Here is a 23,404-nt window from a genome sequence, read left to right on the forward strand (position 1 = left end):
TCAGTTTTTCGGTAGTAAGTTGGTGTAAACATGGCTCCGAGGAAGTTTTCAACTCTTAAAAGAAAAGATAGGCATAATAGACTATCATAAACGTGAGAAGTGTGGTGTATGTAAACTGTCTGAAGTGTACAAGATTGGAAAGACACAGGCAGCTGAAATTGTTGAAAAGCAAGAGGAACTAGTGAAAGAATGGCAACGAATAGCGCATTAAACTGTGGAGCTCTCACTGACAGGGCAATGCTAGCTTGGTTCACTAAAAGAAGAAGTCAGAATGTCCCTGTGTCAGGACCAGTGGTACAAGCAAGAACGTTAGAATTTGCGCCAGAATTAGGTATTAGAGATTTTTTTCCTTTCTATTTGCTTTTCGTCGCACTGACATAGGTAGGTCTTATGGCGACGATTGGATGGGAAAGGCCTAGGAGTGGGAAGGAAGCGGCGGTGGCCTTTAAGGCCTTAATTAAGGTACAGCCCCAGCATTTGCCTGGTGTGAAAATGGGAAACCATTTCAAAGCTTCGAATGGCTGGCTAGAAATATTCAGAAAGCAACATGGTATCGACTTCAGAGTGATTAGGTTAGGCATAGATATCAAGGATAATTAAATAAAAAACCACCTATTCAATACTTGCGGAGAATCATCCGGTGGTAATATGGAGATTTTGCTACTCTATTTTAAATATGTTTTTCATTGCGGAACTCTGTAATTCGGCTTCTCGCTGTTTTGGTTTCCCAAATAAATAAATAAATAAATAAAACTGGCAAGAAAAAATACCTTCAATCATAGACGGGTATGCTCCGGAAAATATTTTGAATGGCAATGTAACTGGATTCTTTTCTCCGTGTTTTACCCGACAAAACTTTTTGTTTCAAAGGGAATCGTTGTACTACTGGTGAAAAGGAGCGAAAGAACGTCTTACGGTCTTGTTGTGTGCAAGTATGAGTGGAGAACGGGAGAAGCCCTTTGTGATAGGAAAAGCTGCAAAACCAAGGTGTTTTAAGAATAGGGACGTTACGAAGTTTGGCATTGAATGGAAAGCGAATAGGAAAAACATGGATGGCCAGAGAAATAATGACAGAGTGGCTAGGTCAATTGGACAGAAAAATGATACGCCAGGAGCAAAAAGTGTTATTACTCCTCGATAATGCAGCATCGCATCCGGAGTTGCAAAATGTGAAGATCGTCTTTTGCCCACCAAATGTAACATCAGTTTCTCAGCCGCTTGACCAAGGAGTGATCCAAAACTTCAACGTTATGTACAGACAGTTAGTGATGAAGCACATAGTATCAGAACTTAACGGGAATAAAATAACCCTTCAAACACTGACAAAGTGACTGAATGTTCTCCAAGCAATTTCGTGGAGAACCAATGCATGGAAAAACGTTACGGCCTCAACAGTTCGTAACTGCTTTCTGAAAGCTGGGATTCCCGCTAGTGGTGGACGTCCCGAAATAGAATCGGATACCCTTCTTGACAGCATGGAACTGTACAACAGATGATTAATGCAGCAGGTTACAGTGTACAAGTGAAATTGATTCAGATATTCCAACAGAGTGTGAGAGTGGAGACACAAAAACGATTCTTCAGTCAATCCTAGGGAAGAGGGGCAAAAATGCCGATTCTGACGAAAGCGGGAGTGAGGGTGAAGAAACTATGGAAATTAATGTGCTGCCAATAACCTCGTACATTGAGGCTCTCGGCCTTGTTAAGCGACTGAAACAATTCTGTTATAAACAAAATGATGAAAGGGGTGTAAATTGCACATAGTGAAAATATCATTGCTAAACTGAAATGGACAAAACAAACGAATATTAAGGATCTTTTCAAGTGCTAATGTTTTACTGTACTGTGCTACATCTACATATTGATTTTAAGTTTCAAAAACTCGTATGTTCTTATCATGGTGAATGGTAATAGTGTACAGCTTGCTCAATAGAAGTGTTCTTGTCTCTTTAATACAGTACAGCGCAGCTGCAGCTTTCTCATGTGAGTACAGTGCAGTATATTGTACAATGCTGTATACAGTTTACAATTAAAGGTACATTTGCGAGAATTGTTAACAAATACAATACATGGGTTATTGTGTTCCAAATTATGTTTAATGGTACCGGTTTCATAACCTCTCTCGGGCGGTCACTCCTTCATAACGGACATTTTTTCGGTCCCGAAGGTGTCCGTTATAGACAGGTTTTACTATACACCTTCTGCAGTTGTGATCTGGAAAGATTGACTTCCTCGCTTACATACGACAAGGATTCGCATGAAGGAACATGGCGGCCATTATCCAGTATTCGGGAGATAGTAGGTTCGAACCCCACTGTTGGCAGCACTGAAAATGGTTTTCCGTGGTTTCCCATTTTTACACCAGGCAAATGCTGGGGCTATACCTTAATTAAGGCCACGGCCGCTTCCTCCCCACTCCTAGCCCTTTACTGTCCCATAGTCGCCATAAGACCAATATGTGTCGGTGCGACGTAAAGCAATTAACAAAAAAAGAAGGAACACGGTGTCCTGAAAGCTATTATTTTTTTTTTTTACAAGTTGTTTTACGTCGCAAAGCTATTATCTGATTGCACAGTATTATGTCACACGTGCCATGTTTGTGATGGTTCATGTTTGTGGGTTACTGTAGTCACGTCCGAGTTCGTGAACCATGGGCAACGGCTGAGTGGCCTAGTAAGTGGTCCTGAGAGTCGGGATACCAGTTGCTATTAAATGGGAATCTCGGACATATTCTGAGTCGTGGCCCTCCTTGTGCTCAGGCGGCTAGGACTATACAATTCACCGGTGGTCCATAACCCGTTAGAGGAGAGATCCTCACTTGGACAATGTGCAAGTAGGGCAGCATCCTGCTTCATGAATTTACCAAGCTCAGAATACTTTAAGCAAGCCTCGGACCTATGGGAGTAATGGAGTCCCACTCCCATTTGACAGGCGAGGGACTCCTTGGAAACAACTTGGCGAACGAAATGGAATTCGATGGGGAGCTATCAGTATTAATGGGGCTTATGGAAGAAAGAAGGTAGAACTGGCTGAGTCAGCAAAGAGGATGCATCTGGATGTGCTAGGAGTAAGTGATATTCGGGTAAGGGGAGATAATGAGAAAGAGATAGGAGATTATAAGGTGTACTTGACGGGTGTTAGAAAGGGAAGGGCAGAGTGTGGGGTAGGGCTCTTTATCAGGAATACCATTGCACGCAACATCGTTTCTGTTAGGCACGTAAATGAGCGAATGATGTGGGTAGATTTGTCAGTGGGAGGAATTAGGACAAGAATTGTGTCCGTGTATTCACCATGTGAGGGTGCAGATGAGGATGAAGTTCACAAGTTTTATGAAGCATTGAGTGACATCGTGGTCAGGGTCAACAGCAAGGATAGAATAGTGCTAATGGGCGATTTCAATGCGAGAGTTGGGAATAGAACTGAAGGATACAAAAGGGTGATTGGTAAATGTGGGGAAGGTATGGAAGCTAATGGGAATGGGAAGCGTTTGCTGGACTTCAAAAAATCAAAATCTCTTTATTTGCAAATGAGGTGTCTACCTCGGTGGCAAATGGTACACTAAAATACATTATTGTCAAGCACTAAGTATTAAATTAACAAGAGAAGAAAATTTTTCCTATAATACAATATTATACAATTTACGCTAACAATGTTTTCTATTAAACACACAGCTCATCCTTAATAAATTTATATTGTTTACAAAATTCTACTTATAATATCTCCTGTACTACTTACAAATATAGTCAACTGATACACAGTATGTGGAATTACTTCAAATGATACTATACAACTGGTATAACATTAATATTTACATTGCATTCTTTTATTTACTATTTTTTTTTTTACCCGTTCTGGAACCTAAGTAGCATAACGACCTGCCTGTGTCTTAACCAGAGCCCCTTTTGCCACCACTTTTCAGAGTTCCTGAAGGGCCTTCACAGCTACCGTAGCGCTCCCAGGGCCCTCAAAGTCCCCACTGTACTTCACCCCTACAGGCAGTCCCCTACTTTGGCTGTCCAAACTCCTTACACCAGGGGATGGAATTAATTTATTCACACACATTTTTTTAATTTACAATAACCTGCACTGGTCGAATGCCCTCTAACACTTCATTTATTTTCTCTGTTGCTGTTTATTCTCTTCTTGAATATCTGTACAGATTTTGGAAAAGGATCAAACACTACCCCTGGTAAACTGTTCCACTCCTTCACACCCTTCCCAATGAATGAAAATTTACCCCAATCGCTTCTGCTAAAATTCCTTCTAATTTTATATTTGTGGTCAGTCCTGCCGATATAATTATTTTCCAACTGAAGCCTCTCACGGATATCTCTCCATGCTTCTTCTCCTGTATAGGCTCTATATAATCCTGTAGGTCTAGTTTTCTCCCTTCTCTTACTTAAAGTTTCCCACCCAAGTTCCTTTAACATTTCTGATACACTACTCTTTCTCCTGAAATCCCCTGTTACAAATCTTGCTGCTTTCCTCTGCACACTATCTATTTCTTTTATTAGGTATTCTTGGTGAGGATCCCAAACACTGTTTGCATATTCCAATAATGGACGAACCATACTCAAGTAACTTTTTTCTTTTAATTCTTTGTTGCATCCTTTAAGTAGCCTCATTATGACATGTAATGATCTGTATGCTTTCCCAACAATGTCATCAATATGACCCTTCCAGTGCAAATTACTTTCAAATCTCACACCTAAGTATTTGCACTTGCCATCTTTTGGGATAACTACCTCATCCAAAGTATATTCAAATTCAGTTTTAAAGCTCCTGTTTGTAAAAGTTGTAACAGTTGATTTGCCTCCATTAACCTTCATATTATTTTCTTCAACCCATTGTTGGATACTTTCAAGGTCCCTTTGTAATTCTGAACAATCCTCAATGTTGTTTATTTCTCTATAAACAATTGTGTCATCTGCATACAATCTTATTTTTGATGTTATATTGTTCCCTAAATCATTTGCGTATATTAAGAAAAGTAACGGACCGATTATACTACCCTGTGCAATTCCCTTCCAAACTTTCTCTTCCTGAGATACATTATTTCCTACTTTGACTTTCTGAACCCTTGAATTTAGAAATGCTTTTATCCAACGTGTAACCCTTACGTCCAATCCTATTCCCTCCAATTTCTTTAATAATATTCCATGTTCCACTCTATCAAAGGCTTTGGAAAGATCTATGGCTATGCAATCTAACTGACCTCCTGAATCCAACTGATCTGATATGTCCTGCTGAAATCCCACCAGTTGTGCCTCACAAGAAAATTTCTTTCTAAATCCATACTGGCTCCTCATGAACCAATTTTTATCATCACATATCCCTCTGATGTACTTCGATATTAAACTCCCCAGAATTTTACAAACTATACTGGTCAGGCTGATTGGTCTGTAGTTCTCTGGTTTCCTTTTATCACCCTTTCCTTTATAAATTGGTATTACTATAGATTCCTTCCATTCCTTTGGTAATACACTATTATTTATTACATAGTCAAAGAGAAATTTTAAATAAGTCACTACGTACCACCCCATTGTCTTTAATACCTCCCCAGTAATTTGATCACTTCCTGCTGCTTTTCCTTGCTGAAGCAGTTGGATTTCTCTGAAAATATCTTCATTTGTGAATGAGAAGCTTCTTGTTTCACTCTGTCTCTCTCCCTCTCTATCTTCTGTTTCGGTTTCCAACTCGTGACAATCATCTACTGAATCTCTAAATTCCCTACTAAATAGGTTTGCTTTCTCAGTATCTGTTCACCCCCTTCTCCCACCATTGTAGGAATTTGGATTCCTTTTCCTTTTTGATTCCTGATATATGAATACAGCTTTTTCCATTTCCCTTTGTGGTCATTACCCTCTTGAAGTATGCCATTCATATAATTCTCTTTTGCTTTTTTTTCACTCTATTCAGTTCCCTCATTACCTGTTTTCTAGTTTCTCTACTCTCCCTACCCTCTTTGATTTTCCTGTGTACTATTCTACATTTTCTTTTTAATTTTCTTATTTCCCTTGTATAATAAACAGGGTCTGAGGTCATTTTACCCTTCTTAACAGGTACAAATCTCTTCTCTCCTTCCCAAATAATTCCTTTAAATTTAGCCCAAAGTGTATCCACGTTACTCCCTTCACTTATCCAACAACTGAATTGTGATTTAAGGTAAGTTCCAAATTCATCAACTTTAGTTTTTCTGTACAATTTCTTGTCTTGTGTATCCCTCTTATTAAGCCTTTTTGGTACGAGTCCTACATCCATTATTACAGCCTTATGGTCTCCTATTCCTTCAATTACCTCAGTTTTATCAACAATTTCCCATGGTTTAACCAAGAATACATCTAGTAAGTTATTGAGACGAGTCGGTTCTTGTACTACTTGTGTAAATCCTCCCTCCCAAATTAACTTATTTGCCATTTTCTGTTCATGGGCTTCACTTGTAGCTCCTTTCCATTCAACTTCAGGCAAGTTTAGATCTCCCCCAATTATTACCATATCATTATTGTTGTTTTTACGAGTATAATCTATTATTTTTTCAAAGATTTCCATGTCTCTTTCCTCTCTTCCAGGCCTGTATGTTCCTATAATTCCCACCTCCTTCATATTATCACAAACTAATTTTATCCCTAATATTTCATCCCTTTCATCGGTAAACCATTAATGTGAACAGTAAGTTTCCTTCACCAGAATAAACACCCCCCCCTCCCTTTTTATCTCCTCGGTCTCTACGATAGACTGTGTACCCTTCTGGAAATACTTCTCTATTACCCACCCCTTCTTTCAACCACGATTCCACTCCTATCACCACATCAGTCTCATAAGATTCCATCAATGTACCGAATTTTAATTGCTTATTTACTACACTTTGACAGTTTACCAAGAGCAATCTCAGACCCCCTTCCTCACTAAAACTTGACTGTTGCAATTGGGTAACTTGAAATTCCTTACTATCCTGAGTTTCTTTTTCTAGTTGACTGAGCCAGCTTGAAGTACAGCTGGCTCTTTCTACTAGTTTTCCTGGTCAGTATTATAACTCAAGGGAGTTGCCTGTTTTACAGTACATATCTTAAGATTAATAAAATCTAGAACAATATTTGCTATCTTTCGTTTACCTGAATTGTTTAGATGGTGGCCATGTTTTGTATAACAGTATCTCTCAAAACTGCTGCATTCAATAACCTGAGTATTCCGAAAATGTTTACAAATTTTAACAATATCTGTATTAACCTTGTCCACTTCAATGTTCACACACGAGTCTCTACTCAAATCATGCCTGTGGGGCACGTTCGCTACAAAGACGTTAGTGTGGGTCAGCTTCCCTAGTGCATGTTTAAGTTGTGATCTTACATTCTTGGCGTCGTCGCGAGCTACGTCGTTCGTCCCACTGATGATAAGCACTGCATCGCCACTCCCGAAGTTCCTAATTGCTGCTTCTACGTTTTCCAGGATCCTGCTGATAGAAGCTCCTGGATATATTTCTCCGGTTGCTGCTATATTCTCGTCGTTAATCACTCCCGCAATTCCCCTTCCTTGGCTATCACCAAACACAGCTACCTTCGCTGATTTAGGCCTAACTGGGTCTTGAATCTGAATTCTAGGCCTAAATTTTAAACTCTTCACGGCAACGGATCGCGACTACCGAATTATCAACACGAAATCAAACAGGGGAAATGCAGGAGTTGGTTTCATAATGAATAAGACCAGTACCTGTGATTATCATCATTGTGAGAAACACAACGGATCTGGGTGTTGCCTATGTTTAGTACCACAGTATGAGCAACACCGTATGAGGAACACCACGGGAATACCGGTGTCCGTGATTAGTACACATAGGGGAGGAACACCACGGTTTGCGTTGCCTATGAGTGGCGCCATTATGTGAGAAACGCCATAGGTCTGCGTTACCTGTGCAACGTACAATACTTGTGAGTAGTACCTTAATGTGTGGAACACCGTGAGTCTACACTACTTTTGATTGTTACCCCAACATGTCAAATACCATGGTTTTACTTTACTAGCAATAAGTACCATTATGGGGGCCGTTGACTTGGATTTTGGACCCCTTTGGACAACAAGCCTCCTAGATTCAGTATTGTGCATTAGAACTGGTCCCTTGGTCAGTAATACTACTTCATTCTTCATGATTTTTTAAAATTTGGACAGTGGATGATTTTGAATTTTGAATTTGTCAGTACATTTCCTACCATTAGGGGCCGATGACCTAGATGTTAGGCCCCTTTTAACAACAAGCATCATCATCATCATCAAGAACTTTTTTTTCCTTGTGAAGTAAATTTAGAATATAAAATTTATTTCTAGTTCATATTTTAGTAATTTTGGAGCGTTATTGAAGGATTGTTTGAACATAAATGAAGTTTATGATAACATTTCATTTCAGCCTTCCCACTATATTGTACCATTTCAGGTCTGATACTTTATGATACTGGATATATTTGAGTGGAGTTTCATTCCTCTCATTGTTCCTATCTCAGTTGACTCTCGAGACCTAACAGAAAGGATTCCATTTAACATTGAGATTTTCAAAATATTTATTCGATCTATCTGGTGAATTCCTTGGATCTACAGTGGGTTTATCTGATTTACCTAAAACACTTTGCCTTTTCCTTCCTTTTCTAAGATTTTTTTTACAGCTCATAAAGGTTTTCCTGCCATTTGACGTAGTCTTTTCAGATACATCCCATATTTACTCAACTGTAAGAATAGGCTAGGGAGAAAAGATCAGTTGATTAGACTGACAAGTGGTCCTTCTGTCAAAACATGAACAAAGCATGGAAACACATCAACCCAGATGTGTTGTTTGTAGTTTATATTAAAAGAGGCTGTTTCTTACAATCTTCTGATCTTTGAATCAGTTATAATTTCAGAACTTTGCAGAATAGAACAGAAGATAAAATCATATTTGACATTTATGTAAGCTAAAATGATATTTTCTGTTCACAGTTATCATTCTCCCCGACTACTCCAGGCTGGAGCCATTTCCGGCTGTTGGGGTTGCTCGGAATCATCCTTATGTTATCTGGTTTCATGTTCCTTATTTGTGTTGCTGTGGGATTCTTTGGAGGACTCAACACTTTTGCCTTCATGGTGGCTGAGGTATGTAATCGTGTTATAGCTTCAGATTTTATGTAGTATAAATTGTATTAACTAAATAATTGAAGTTTCTCTGTTGGTTTGCTAAGTAATTTGGACCAATATCCATTCACTTGAACAATTTCTAACCACAAGCCTCTCCAATGTCTCTCGCTAAAATTTCATCAGGCACTTTGCATTTTCTTCACTAGCTTTTCTAATACCCTTCATCCACTTGTAAATTCCCCACTTCCTGTTACTTGCTGGGTAGTGCAGTTGGTTAGAAACCCTCCTTCTGTGCTCACCAGTTGGTGTTGAACTTGTGGCTCTCAAGGATTATAACTTAAAAATTTGTATGCAATAAGCAATTTATCATATGTTTCTAAGAAAGTTGTACACGAGCTATGTAGATCAGATAGATAGGAGGGACAAGAAAAGAACACTAAATAGGTGAGTGTGTGAAGATGCAGATGAGGACAATCTCGACATCAACCCCACTTCTTCTGTCAGCCCACAATGAGCTTGTTTCTGCTCCCCAGGGGCCATCTTGATGCAGAAAGTGTGGGATAAGTACAGGTTTGTTTGTTCTTTCTAATACTTATATTGTCCTCTTCTTTTGTGTTTGTTCTGTGTTCTTTCATCTCTTGTACTAATCTGTGCTCATATTGCTTCTCTTTTCCTCTACTTATCCCACAAGATGTCCTCTAGATGAGCTGGTAAAAGAGCCAGTCTATCGTATTTACTTGCATAATTTCCTCTCCTCGACAAAACTAGAGGAGGAAAATATGTGAATATTATGTGGTGACTACATAACAAAAATAATCAGATGTAAAATTGAGATGTACAACTTCAAAGAAACTTCATTTATTTATCGAATTAATATTGAAAAGCAAATAAGTAAAATAACAAAATTTGAACAGTTGTGAGATATTTCTTCAAACACCATGCCGTGTTCAAGTTCAAAAGCAGCAGCAATACAGGTGAACGCTAGCAAGCATAAAATGTGCACACATGAATCAAAATTGGTTCATTAAGTATGTAACTAAAATAAACATACCTGTCCTTCATTTTCCACAGCTTTCTTCAGATGACACACGGTTAGGCAGATAATCTTCATCATGGGAGTTGTTTGTATCCATTGCATCGTCCCACGTGATGTCATTCTCCGAACCATTCATTGCCTTAGATATTCTGGTCTTCTTGAAGCTCTTCGTGATAATGTCTTCCGTGATCAGATTCCAAGGTTGAAGATTCCAAGAGCACAGTTCTTCAATGCCAGATCTCTTAATGCTGTCCCCTTTTTGTCATTTTGAAGGAACCAAATGCCATTCATTCTCCATAAAACCAAGAATCTTTGAATGATTTATTCACTGAGACATCCAGCGGCTCTAAAATTTATGTTAGCTTGCCAGGTATTATGACGGGAATGGTGTGAGATGGGACATCTAATTTTTAATGGGCGCCACTAAATGGCCACGAAAACTGTCCAGGACGAGCAAGGATTTTGTATGAAGTAAAGCTCAAGGGTGTCAATCCCACACAACTTTCAGTCAGTCTTTTATTACATCAGCTGACATCCATCCTTTTTCATGCACTGAAACAAGCATGCCACCTGGAAGATTGCCTTTCTGCAGAGCTTTAATTTTGAAATTGACAAAGGGGGTAGCTTTGTACAGTCTGTCATAACCACCAACATGACGGTACACCGTAATTTCTTTGTGTGTGTTTGCTGTGAAGTACAGTGGTGCATCCTTCGTATACACTGCTGTACTTTGCAGCATATCAGAATAAATGAGAGTTTGGTCCGCGTTTCTGATTTAGGAAAGAAAGAAAGAAAGAAAGAAAGAAAGAAAGAAAGAAAGAAATCTTTTTCTTTTCTAAATTTGGTGATGAACTTAAATTCGATTACTTTGTCTGTTTAATCACACGGTAGATCTAAGTCCATGTCTCTGCATAAAACGAACAGCCCATCCCATGCTTGCCTTAAATTGCACATTTGTAATGCCATGTTTCTTGTTACATTCTTCGTTTTCATCTGCATCATTTCGTACGATACAGCAGTACAGTCATTTCTCAATTCCACTGCATAAATGAGCACTTCTTTCTCGACCTCTGGAAATTTTCCTCACTTTGGCCCACGAAGCGATTGACACGTGGATTTAGCTTTCTTTCGTTCTTTCTTCTGAGCCCTCCGATAGCAAATTAATTTTTATTCTACACCAAACTCTCTTCCTGCATATTTGATTCCATTATTTCCTGCAACTGTAAATTTAAACTGAGTGGTATAACTATTGGGTCGATGCATAAGTTCGTGCGGCTCTTATAATTCATTTTATTTTATTTTACTGTCACTGTCACACTGTAACTCACAATCACTCAGTGATGTATTCACCTCCCCTCTCTTATGACTTGGCAACGTTCAGGTAGCAGTTGAATGCCTCCTCCATAGAACTGTATTGGTTTCGACTGGAAGAAATCTGTTAGCCATTGCTCGAGAGAAGCTTCGTTAGGAAACAGTTGCCCCTGAATGTGGTTAGAAAGAGAGTGGAAAAGATAGAAATCTGAGGGTGCAAGGTCAGGGAATATGCAGGATGAGGAAGAGGTTCTCAGCCAAGTTCAGCAATCACACCTGCGCTGTATGCGGACAAGCATTATCATAAAGCAATAAGACTGGTTGTTGTCAATAGCAATGGTAAGCCGTGTTAGCTGGTCACTCTACACAGCAGAGGTGGTAATCATTACGTGAAGAATGCCATCTTTATTCCACCAAACACACTGTGGATGGGCACTATACTTGGGCTGAGCTACTCTTTCCTCATCTTAATTTCATCTTATATCTGTATTGAACTGAGAACGTAAGAGAGGTAACTTAAGGGGCCACCTTTCCAATACAAAGAAATGTTATAATGGTTAACTTACAACATGTTTACTTGGAACTAGTTTCAACGCTATTTAGCGTCATCTTCAGCCAAAATGTGAGAAATAAGCATAGGCATATACATCACACAAAATATTATAACATTATGATTAAATAAGAGTAAAAATGGGAATAAAATAGTGAATAGATATTCAATCACAAGTTCAAAACAATCCATGGAGGGTGAATTAAAATAGTAATCTAATTGTTCAAACACGAGTTAGGACTCAACAAACATAATCTTTTAAAGATACATGTAACACTTTAAAACTTTGCGTAAGTCCGAGATGAACTTGGTAGTCAAAGATTCGAATTTGTATTCACTTTTTTCATTAAATGATGTCACTTATTAACTAAGTGTGTAGTGAACATTTCCTTTGAGCTTTTGACAGAATTACAATATTCCATTTTAATAAGATGTTCCTCTGAGAGCTTTGAAGTTAGTTTTACATCACAGCTGTGCTGTTGTCTGGGTAGTCTATTGTTTTTATGTTGCAACATAACGTGCAAGGTGGAGACCAAGTTTTTGAGCCAGGGTTTCTACGATGTTCACAGTTCAATGCAGGACCTGCGGTATGAAAATGAGATATTTATAAAAGTTGAAATTGTGAAGATTTCCTAGAGCATACCACCATCGACAATAACATTAAATTTGCTAATATTAAGTTCTGGGCTAGGTATGTGGATGGCACATTTATAATCCTGGATGAACGCTCTATAGATGCGCCATCCACTCTCAAAAACCTTAATAGTATCGATCACAACATCAAATTTACCTTAGAATCAGAGATAAATAATTCTATTAATTTCCTGGACCTAACAATGAATAGACTTCCCTCTTCATTTACATATAGTATTTATAGAAAGCCCACTCAAATGGCCACTGCTATAAGCAATGATTCATTACATCCTCAAACACAAAAAGCAGCTACATATAATAGCTTGGTAGATCGAGCATTCAGGATTCCTATGTCCAGAACAAACTTAAATAAGGAATTGAACACCATTCGTTCTGTAGCAAAATTTAATGGATGTAATGAAGCCTTTATAGAAAAAATAATCAGTAAATTCAAATATCGCACAAAAACCACCTTAGTAAGAGACAAAACTAGTATTGTCATGTTCTCAACATTTACCTTTAATAAGGAAATATATAACGTCACTAACGTTCTAAAAAAATGCAATGTTAAAATAGACTTTCGTACTAGCAATAGAAGTACAGAGATCCTGCATAACTCTACATCACTAAATAAAAGTAGTCCTTTTTCAAATTCAGGTGTATATAGGTTTCCTTGTCAAGACTGCAATAGTTCTTACCTAGGTCAAACAGGACGTAGTTTTAAAATCAGATATACAGAACATGCCATTGCTATAAAGCATAACCGATTATCTGCAGTCGGCCAACATATGAAAGAATTTACTGAAATAGATCAAGATCTTGAGGTATTAGAATTTCTAAATAAAAGTTCTTTACTAGATGTTACTGAAAACTGCTGTATTCATTTAGATCAATATTTTAATTCAAACCTAAACTTAAATGATGGTGCATGGTGTGGGTTATTGTAGTCACATCCTAGTTCGTGAACCATGGGCAACGGCTGAGTGGCCTAGTAAGTGGTCCTGAGAGTCGGGATACCAGTTGCTATGGAATGGGAGTGGGCATCTCGGACATTTTCTGAGTCATGGCCCTCCTTATGCTCAGGCGGCTAGGACTATACAATTCACCGTGGTCCATAACCCGTTAGAGGAGAGATCCTCACTTGGACTATGTGCAAGTAGGGTAGCATCCTGCTTCATGAATTTACCGAGCTCAGAACATTTTAAGCAAGCCTCGGGCCTATGGGAGTAACGGAGTCCCACTCCCATTTGACAGGCGAGGGAACTCCTTGGAAACAACTTGACAAACGGAATGGAATTCGATGGGGAGCTATCAATATTAATGCGGCTTATGGAAGAAAGAAAGTAGAACTGGCTGAGTCAGCAAAGAGGATGCATCTGAACGTGCTAGGAGTAAGTGATATTCAGGTAAGGGGAGATAACGAGAAAGAGATACGAGATTATAAAGTGTACTTGACGGGTGTTAGAAAGGGAAGGGCAGAGTATGGGGTAGGGCTCTTTATCAGGAATACCATTGCACGCAACATAGTTTCTGTTAGGCACGTAAATGAGCGAATGATGTGGGTAGATTTGTCAGTTGGAGGAATTAGGACTAGAATTGTGTCCGTGTATTCACCATGTGAGGGTGCAGATGAGGATGAAGTCAACAGCAAGGATAGAATAGTGCTAATGGGCGATTTCAATTCGAGAGTTGGGAATAGAACTGAAGGATACGAAAGGGTGATCGGTAAATAAGGGGAAGATATGGAAGCTAGTGGGAATGGGAAGCATTTGCTGGACTTCTGTGCTAGTATGGGTTTAACAGTTACAAATACATTCGTCAAGCATAAGGCTATTCATTGCTACACCTGGGAGGCTAGGGGTACCAGATCCATAATAGACTATATCTTAACAGACTTTGAATTCAGGAAATCTTTTAGGAATGTACGAGTTTTCTGGGGATTTTTCGATGATACAGACCACTATCTGATCTATAGTGAACTAGGTATCTCTAGGCCTAGGGTAGAGGAAGTGAAGTCTATCTGCAAACGAATAAGGGTAGAGAATCTCCAGGATGAGGAAATTAGCCAGAAGCAGAGTCCTGCAGCCAGACCCACCGCGCAGCACTTCAAACCCACGGGCTCCAGCAGCCCAGCCTGTGCAGTGCCTTTCTCTTCTGACGCGACAGCATACTGGCCCACAGCACTGGGCTCATACAGCCCACCGCAGTCCACCGCACTGGGCGGGCTCAGTAGAATAACCTTGAGTACTTCTCCACAATAACGTGTGCGCCGTGCACAACGAGATGTTCACGTCACACTACTATTCGGATCATTCACTCTATGAATTCCCGTATGCTAATAACATACTTTTAAGTAGGCTAATCACATTTGGAATTTAAACGGTAGAGATTTCTCCTGCACTGTAATAATAATAATAATAATAATAATAATAATAATAATAATAATAATAATAATAATTGAAAACAAACAGAAACTTTGTTATAAACTAATATTTGTTTGCAATTGACATCAAGTTAACTGAAAATGAATCTAAATAACACAAAGCATATTCAGAGGACTTCATTCGCGTTTACCTCAAAATAAAATACAAACAGAAATGACGTGCAATATGCCAACAACAAAACAAACCTTAACATAGCACAGTTTCTGATAACCCGTACGAAGAACGGGTACTTCTGCTAGTCTAATCATAAAAAGACAAAATCAGTCTGACTCCTTTAATCTACAGTATACTAATATAATAAAGAGAGAGCACGAATTGTGTTAGTTTGTGTATATCTGGACGGTAATCTCAGAAACTACTGGACCAATTCTAAAAATCCTTTTACTAATGTAAATATACATTATCCCTGAGAGATATGTGCTGTATTTTATTTGCTGTGTTAAACAGAAGTAGTCTCAGTTCAATCGGAATTCCAATGAACCTTGCGCTGCGTGGAACAAACTTGCTGCAGCAAGTTTCATTCCACCATAGAACATGTCCAACTTTGTCAACTTTTAATCTTATGCTAGTCTCATCGGACAACTCTTCCCTCTACACTAAAGTGGAACTCACATCTAGGACTTTCTAGAAGCATATACTTAGTTATAAATTTTAATTGTGCAACACAGGAGTAACTGTCAACCAAAGACTATCTCATAAAGAGTTTTTACGTGACTTCACAAAGATTTTACCTGTCAATGTGAACACTTCTGTTACTTTTATCATAATTCTCATACACGGTTTTTCACTTTTGTCTGTCATTCCACCACCATCCCATCCTTCTAGATCCTCTCTCATTTCTCCACATTATTTTACTTTATTTTATCACTATGTCTTTTACTGTTGTAATTTGGCTAGGCTGATGATGATCCACAGTGGACCGAAACTAGTACCTATTAATATCATTGTAATGTTTTTGTAAAACATCAAATGATTTTTTAGTGTTGAGAAGGTGGAATATTAAAATTTTGTATTTACTTTAAGGCCGGTGAACTAAGGAAACACGAGCAGCTGTGACGTCATTGCGCTGTAAGCGCTGACCGAGCCATCCAATTGATTATTGCAGTACGCGCTAAGCCGCTCTTCCGTTTACTTGAAGTGTTGTTTATTATAATAGTGAGGTAACTGTTTGTTGAAATGCCTTCCTGTAGTGTGTACGGCTGTAACAACACAATGAGTAGAAACTGAAAGTGTAGAGAGAAAGAAATACATTTCCATAGGTTTCCAAATCGAAGTAAGACGCCTCGAAGGTTTAGCAATTGGGTACAATTTTGCAAGAGGAAACACTTTTCTCCCGGTAAGGGAGCTACTGTGTGCTCAGGCATTTCAAAAATACAGGCTATGATGAAATGCAACTTTTGAAAATGAAGGTGATGCCTACGGAAAGGCTGCAAGGTCCGACATTGAAGCCAGGGTCTGTTCCTTCAATAAGATGTCTGGCGTCGACAGATAGAGATACTTCTCAGGCAGGAATGTTAATTCATACGGAAGCCACTTCACAAAATACGCTGTAGGAGTATTCGTCAGAAACTAAAAAGAGTAGGACGGAAAGGTATGAGGCTAAAAGACGAAGGGAGTTTGTTGACACAGTATTAAACGGAAGTGATAACGATAATGATGTACACGACGTTCAGAATGATATGAGAGAAAATATTTCACCAGACAGACACGAATGTAGTGTAGAAATACAGTGTGAGTAGGAAGTGAAATTGCTAGAAAATACTTCGACGTTGCAACTTCCGGCACCGCCTTGAACAGCGATGTAATGGGAGAACAGTTGAATGACAGTTTCTATGAACCAGATGAAAGTGACAGTGAAAGTTATATTAGTGATACTGATAACGAACACACTCAGGACAATGTACATATTACTGGTCCATATTTCTTTGTAGCGGGGACAAGTTTGCTCACACTCTTTGAAATTTGTTACATTTGTAAAAGTAAAGTGAAAAACATTTCACATTACATTAAACGGACTATGTTGTGTGTAAAATCACTTTGCGATTGTGGTAATAAAGTCCGTTGGTATTCTCAACCTATAGAAGGAAAGAAACTGGAAGCAAATGTCCTAATATCATCAGCATTATTGTTGGCAGGCATTCTGTTTGAACCTTTTTGGTCATTAACTTACATATGTTGTCACGAACTGTGTATGATAGAATTATTCATAGAGAGTAACTGGTCCGATAGTGGAGGGTGCTTGGGATCAAGAAATTGAAAAGCAGTGCCAAACCCATTTGGTTAGCCGGAGATGGCCAGTATGATTCTCCCGGCTTTTCAGCCAAATATTTAGTGTATTCACTAATGGATATAAATGCAGGCCACATAGCTCATTTGGAACTTGTTCAGAGAGTGATGGTGAAAGGTGATCTTGAAAGGGCTGCGTGTGAAATCGCGATGAGGAAAATTGTACAGGAAGAAAATTGTAATATAAAACTCTTCCTTTCCGATAGACACAAAGGAGTAAGATATTTACTGAGAACGCAGTATCTTGATATTGAACATGAATTTGATATTTGGCACATATCAAGAAGTCTAATGAAAAAGATGAAAGCTCTCGGTAAAAATCATCCAGAAGTTCAAGCGTGGAAAGCCAGTATAAATAATCATTTATGGTGGGCAGCACAAACATGTAATGTTAACAGTTCTGTGTTAATTGATAAATTTACGTCAATTTTGCACCACGTAAAAAATGAGCATAAGTGGTTAGAAAACGGTGAATGGAAATCCTGTGAGCACGATACATTAACGGAGGAGGAAGAGAGAAAGAAAACGTGGATTAAAGGAAATTCAAGTTCATATGAAGCCTTGAAGAAAATAGTTTTAGACAAATCTGTTTTAAAAGATGTGGAACATATAAAACACTACGTTCACACCAGAAGCCTAGAAAGTTATCACAACCTTCGTTTGAAATACGCTCCTAAAAGAGTTCATTTCTCGTACAGAGGCTTAAAGCTCAGGTCAGTGATTGCTGCATTGGACTATAATTGGAACATCAATAAATTGAAAGCTGGTATCAAAACTCAGTACTCAAAATCAACAGGAGCCTAGGTGATAAAACAGAAATATGAAGCGTCAAGCGATGGATGGAAGAAGGCAATAATGAACAAAATAAATCTCTTGCAAACTAACTATAGTAGAGCCTCACCTGAAGATCAAGCAATGGATCTGTCACTGCCTAAAAACATCGCTCCAATACCTCAACCTTCCAATGGTGACCTGATCAAGAAGCACTTTCACTCGTAGCAATAAATGAGGTACCGTACTTCATGTCAAAATAATACATTATCTATATTTATCATACAAACAAGCTTAGGAAACTCTTACATAATTCTACTGTTTTAATTTTATTTTTTCATTTACAGCTTGAAGCCCACATAGGTGCCATCGGGTTCCCGAAATGTGTTCCTTATGGTGTTGACAACACATGATGGTATGACAACTCTGTTCTTTTTACCAATCGCAGTCCATGAATTTACCCACGAAGGAACTGTTTGTAACAAATAAAACGCCAAGTTCTATTTGATGGATTTAAAGCTGTCAGTAAACGTTTCCTTGCCATGTTCTTTGTTTTTAAGCTCATGTTATGCCTTGTCATTGTCCAATACTTCACGGTAAACGAGGGATTTCTTGTTATACAAATAAATTTCTCAGATTTCACTGCTTTTACATTGTCTAATTCACAACAGCATACACTTTCTTCATCTGTATCCATGACGGTACACTCATTACATTTACACCAAATTCGCGTGCCGGCACGGCCTGTAGTGTTTAGCATATCCATGTCAAGATCGCTATCTGAATGCACATCAGTAAACGTCGTTCATTCTGGCTCATACTGATACGGACGAATGATATTTACATCCATTATAAATAAAAATAAGCCCACTAACACTGGCAACAGAAGAACACGGCAGTAGCAGATGGAGTGCGGGAAAAGACTGCGCGAGTTTACTCCCAGTGTCAAGGCTGCCAGGTAGACTCTACAGCGCAGTGACGTCACGACCAGTTACTACTTCCGCACATAACTTGAGAATGGTTGGACATACAGGCACCGGATTAACGGCATTGTTATTACATTCCCATAATACATCTTTAACAATGAATAACGAAATATGTGTTTTTGTGTTGTGTTCTCCTTTAAGAAGAAAGAAATACGTTTTGGTTGTGGAAAATCCACTTAACAAGGGGTGAAAGGAATGAATATTAGTTGAATTATTTGTATGAGGATACTTATATCTAAAAAACCTAAAGATGTTGCAGGCGTGAAAATGGGTATTTGAAATCATATTTAAAAATAAAAACCACTCATTTTTTGGGGTAAAATTAACTTCGGAAGGGGGGGGGGTCGTTGAAATAGGTGTTGAATTCTTTTCATGAGGATGCAAATATCTCAAGAACTGAAGATGTTACAGTCATGATATATGGTATTTGGCAGCTCCTTTATCAATAAACATGTACCGGTATTTTTTTGTTTTCGGAAAAACCACTTAAGGGACTGAAAAGAATTGAAAAAGCAGGTGAATTTTTAAAATGACTACCAGTATATCTACAGTGTGTGTCAAAAACATTACACATTACAGGCATGGAACTTGGTACTTGGAATGTCCTTTAAAAATAAATAAACATGTCACTCTTTTTTGTTTTCAGAAAATCCACGTAGGTGGGGGTGGAGGAAGGGCTGAAAAAGGGGTTGAATTCTTTTTATTCTTTTTGTTATTTTTATATCTCAAAACCTGAAGATGTTACAGATGTGGAAATATGTATTTGTAATCTCCTTTAAAAATAAAGAAACTTTTTTTTTTTACTTGAGAGAAGATGTTCTCACGTGTACAGTTCTATATCGCATGGTCATCTCAGCCCCAAAAGGCAATACCACACACTTAGTTTACAAAGAGTTTCTGGGGTAAATGAAACTCAATTTTTCAGTGAGGTTTTATACTTCACGGATTTTCAGATAATGTACCGAGGAACGATTACTTTTATCAAATTACAAAATCCATGCGAGAAGCCGCGGGTAACTGCTAGTGTGTACATAAAGTTCACTGCAGATCGTACAGCACACAAAATTAACGTCTTTCCCATCACCGTCAACTACAGGCTTGAATACCAACCAAATACGTCCTTTACGTTTAGGATCCGGTTCAGAAGTCTTGTATTATGCGGTTTTTAGTTCGTTTGTTATTTCTTTTTCTTTTCTTTTTTTACTTCACGATTTTTTGCCACGGTTACCTTTCTTTTGGAACTACAGTCCGCATTCGCTTCTGATAACAGGATAGACGGAGAAGTCAAACTGAAAACCACAGCAAATTTGATCGGCTCCACTCGACCGTAATGCAACGCACTCCGCTGACACACAGTACACTGTACAGATTGAAGCAGTTAGCCCATAGAACTACCACAGCGCTATCCTTGGCTCACTGCGTACGAATGACAGAGCGCTGCCCCAGACCGGCCCATGCAATGACGTCACGGGCTTTATATGTTCGAGCCTTTCAAAGCCCATTGCAGCCTACTACTGAAGCATCTTGTGGGCTGGGCCTCTCTGCAGGACTCTGGCCAGAAGTACATGGATATGATTAGTGAGAAGTTTCGAACAGTAGACAGTAAGCAGGTTCAGGATATAGAAAGTGAATGGGGGGCATGGATGCTGTAGTAGAAACAGCAAGGGAACGCCTAAGAACAACTGTGTGTAAAGATGGGAAAAGGTGAACATCTAGGTGGAATGATGAAGTGAGAGCAGCAAAAAGAAGGCTTATCAGAAATGGCTCCAAACAAGGGCCGAGGCAGACAGGGATTTGTACGTAGATGAAAGAAACAGAGAGAAACAAATAGTTGTTGAATCCAGAAAGAAGTTGTGGGAAGATTTTGGTAATATCCTGGGAAGGCTAGGTCAAGCAGGAGGGAAACCTTTCTGGACAGTAATAAAGAATCTTAGGAAGGGAGGGAAAAAGGAAATGAACAGTGTTTTGAGTAATTCAGGTGAACTCATAATAGATCCCAGGGAATCACTGGAGAGGTGGAGGGAATATTTTGAACATCTTCTCAATGTAAAAGGAAATCATTCTGGTGGTGTTGCAAACAGCCAAGCTCATGGGGAGGAGGAAAATGATGTTTGTGAAATTACGCTTGAGGAAGTGGAAAAATGGTAAATAAACTCCATTGTCATGAGGCAGCAGGAATAGATGAAATTAGACCTGAAATGGTGAAGTGTAGTGGGAAGGCAGGGATGAAATGGCTTCATAGAGTAGTAAAATTAGCATGGAGTGTCGGTAAGGTACCTCCAGATTGGACAAAAAAACAGTAATTGCACCTATCTATAAGCAAGGGAACAGGAAGGATTGCAACAACTATCAAGGTATCTCATTGATTAGTATACCAGGCAAAGTATTCACTGGCATCTTGGATGGGAGGGTGCGATCAGTCGTTGAGAGGAAGTTGGATGAAAATCAGTGTGGTTTCAGACCACAGAGAGGCTGTCAGGATCCGATTTTCTGTTTGCGCCAGGTAATTGAAAAATGCTACGAGAGGAATAGGCAGTTCAAATCAAATCAGATCAAATCAAATTCAAAATCTCTTTATTTGCAAATGAGGTGTCTACCTCGGTGGCAAATGGTACACTAAAATACTTTATTGTCAAGCATTAAATATTAAATTAACAAGAGAAGAAAATTTTCCTATAATACAATATTATACAATTTACGCTAACAATTTTTTCATGATACTATATGCAACCTTACCAAGTAGTACACAAAAAAACACAAATGTACGAACAAAGAACAAAATGAAAACAAACACAATACTTACCGTAAGGGCAGTAGCACAAAAATTGAAGCGTGGAGGGCAAGGCATGAATGAAAGGGCAGGATCTTATTAACGGTTGACAGGTTGCCAGGTCAATATGACTAACTACCAAATAAATTTAAAATGAAGAAATTTTACTTAATAAATAAATATGAAAATTTAAAATTTTACATATATTCCTTTTTTAAAAAAAAATAACACAATTAAAACTCAAAGGCGAAACACCATTTTGTAATGAATTTTAAATTAAGGTAAAATGAATCTGCTAGCAAGATAGGCTTCGTCAAATAAATACTGAAAAACTCAAAACAGATATCATTGGATAAAGTTCTCAATAACGTTTTCTTAAGATATGGAAAGATAAAATATTAAAATAAAAATAGGTTGCAACCTTTTCATATAATTTAAACGATAAACACTAGGTAATTAGTATACGGAAATTCATTATTATTTTAAATTGATGATCATCAGTATACGGGCCCGCAACAACAAATATAGCTTAAAATTGAAATTTGCTACATTACTAAAATAGTTAATGACAAGTCGCACACTAGGACATATGAATAAGGAAAAATAGTGGCTCAAACCACGAATAAAAATTACACAAAATAACCGAACAAGATGAAAACCCAATGAAATTATAGCGGACAGCAATCCCAACTAAATGAAGTATATCAAAGGAAAAATTACGATTAACATTCTGCACATAATAATAATAATAATAATAATAATAATAATAATAATAGAACACGGAAGCACACCATAGGAGCTACCAGTTACCGACGCCAAGCCAAAATCCAGTAATAGTCATCATAGCCACCAAAATAATAGGTGTCCATCAGATAAGATAAGAAGGGATGACATTACGTAATAAAAACAAAGGCAAGGAGCCCCAAACAATGAGCAGAATGTGACAGGGAAATGTAAGGAGAATGGCATATTTTAACACGTCATCACACGCCCCCTTATTTTTACATGACAGCACGCCCCACGGCAATTTGCTCACACATGTTATATATTGTTGCTCTGATTTTGAAACGAAGAAACCAATCCTCAAACGTTAACAACATTGTAAGAAAGAGAATTTACTTACCAAAACATCATATTTAGGATTGTAAATCATTATTAGTAATTTAAAATATTTTACAACACGAGAACACGCTATGTTAGCAAACTGCCGCAATTCCAAGGCTGTGACCTGACATCAAAGCACGCCCCGTTAGCAAATTGCCGCATACTATATTTTAGGCATTTTCACATAAGTTGCATTAACACAAGTCCAGTTGAATTAGTAAAATATGAAATATAAACAAATATGATTGATTTAAGAAACATCGTAAGCATATTACTTCTGTCCAACAATCAGCCAGTCTAGTCATTTTCAGCTGGATCCTCCTGTTGGGTTGAGCATCTCGAACACGTTGGCACTGTATGTTCTCGGCAGATGGGAATATCACATGCGCAACAAATAACCATTGTTCTGCTATTTTT

At 38.3% G+C, this 23,404-nt stretch overlaps 1 protein-coding gene across 1 annotated transcript in view; it reads left to right on the forward strand.

The window, feature by feature from the left end:
* LOC136864955 (E3 ubiquitin-protein ligase AMFR) overlaps positions 1 to 23,404 on the forward strand; it is a 549,886-nt gene that overhangs the window by 150,661 nt on the left and 375,821 nt on the right. Inside the window, exon 3 of the mRNA XM_068226459.1 lies at positions 8,962 to 9,114. Coding sequence (XP_068082560.1) covers positions 8,962 to 9,114 — 153 coding nt within the window. The remainder of the gene's footprint in view (positions 1 to 8,961; positions 9,115 to 23,404) is intronic.

This window comes from Anabrus simplex, chromosome 2, assembly GCF_040414725.1.
Source record: "Anabrus simplex isolate iqAnaSimp1 chromosome 2, ASM4041472v1, whole genome shotgun sequence".
In the NCBI taxonomy this organism is placed as follows: Eukaryota; Metazoa; Arthropoda; class Insecta; order Orthoptera; family Tettigoniidae; genus Anabrus; species Anabrus simplex.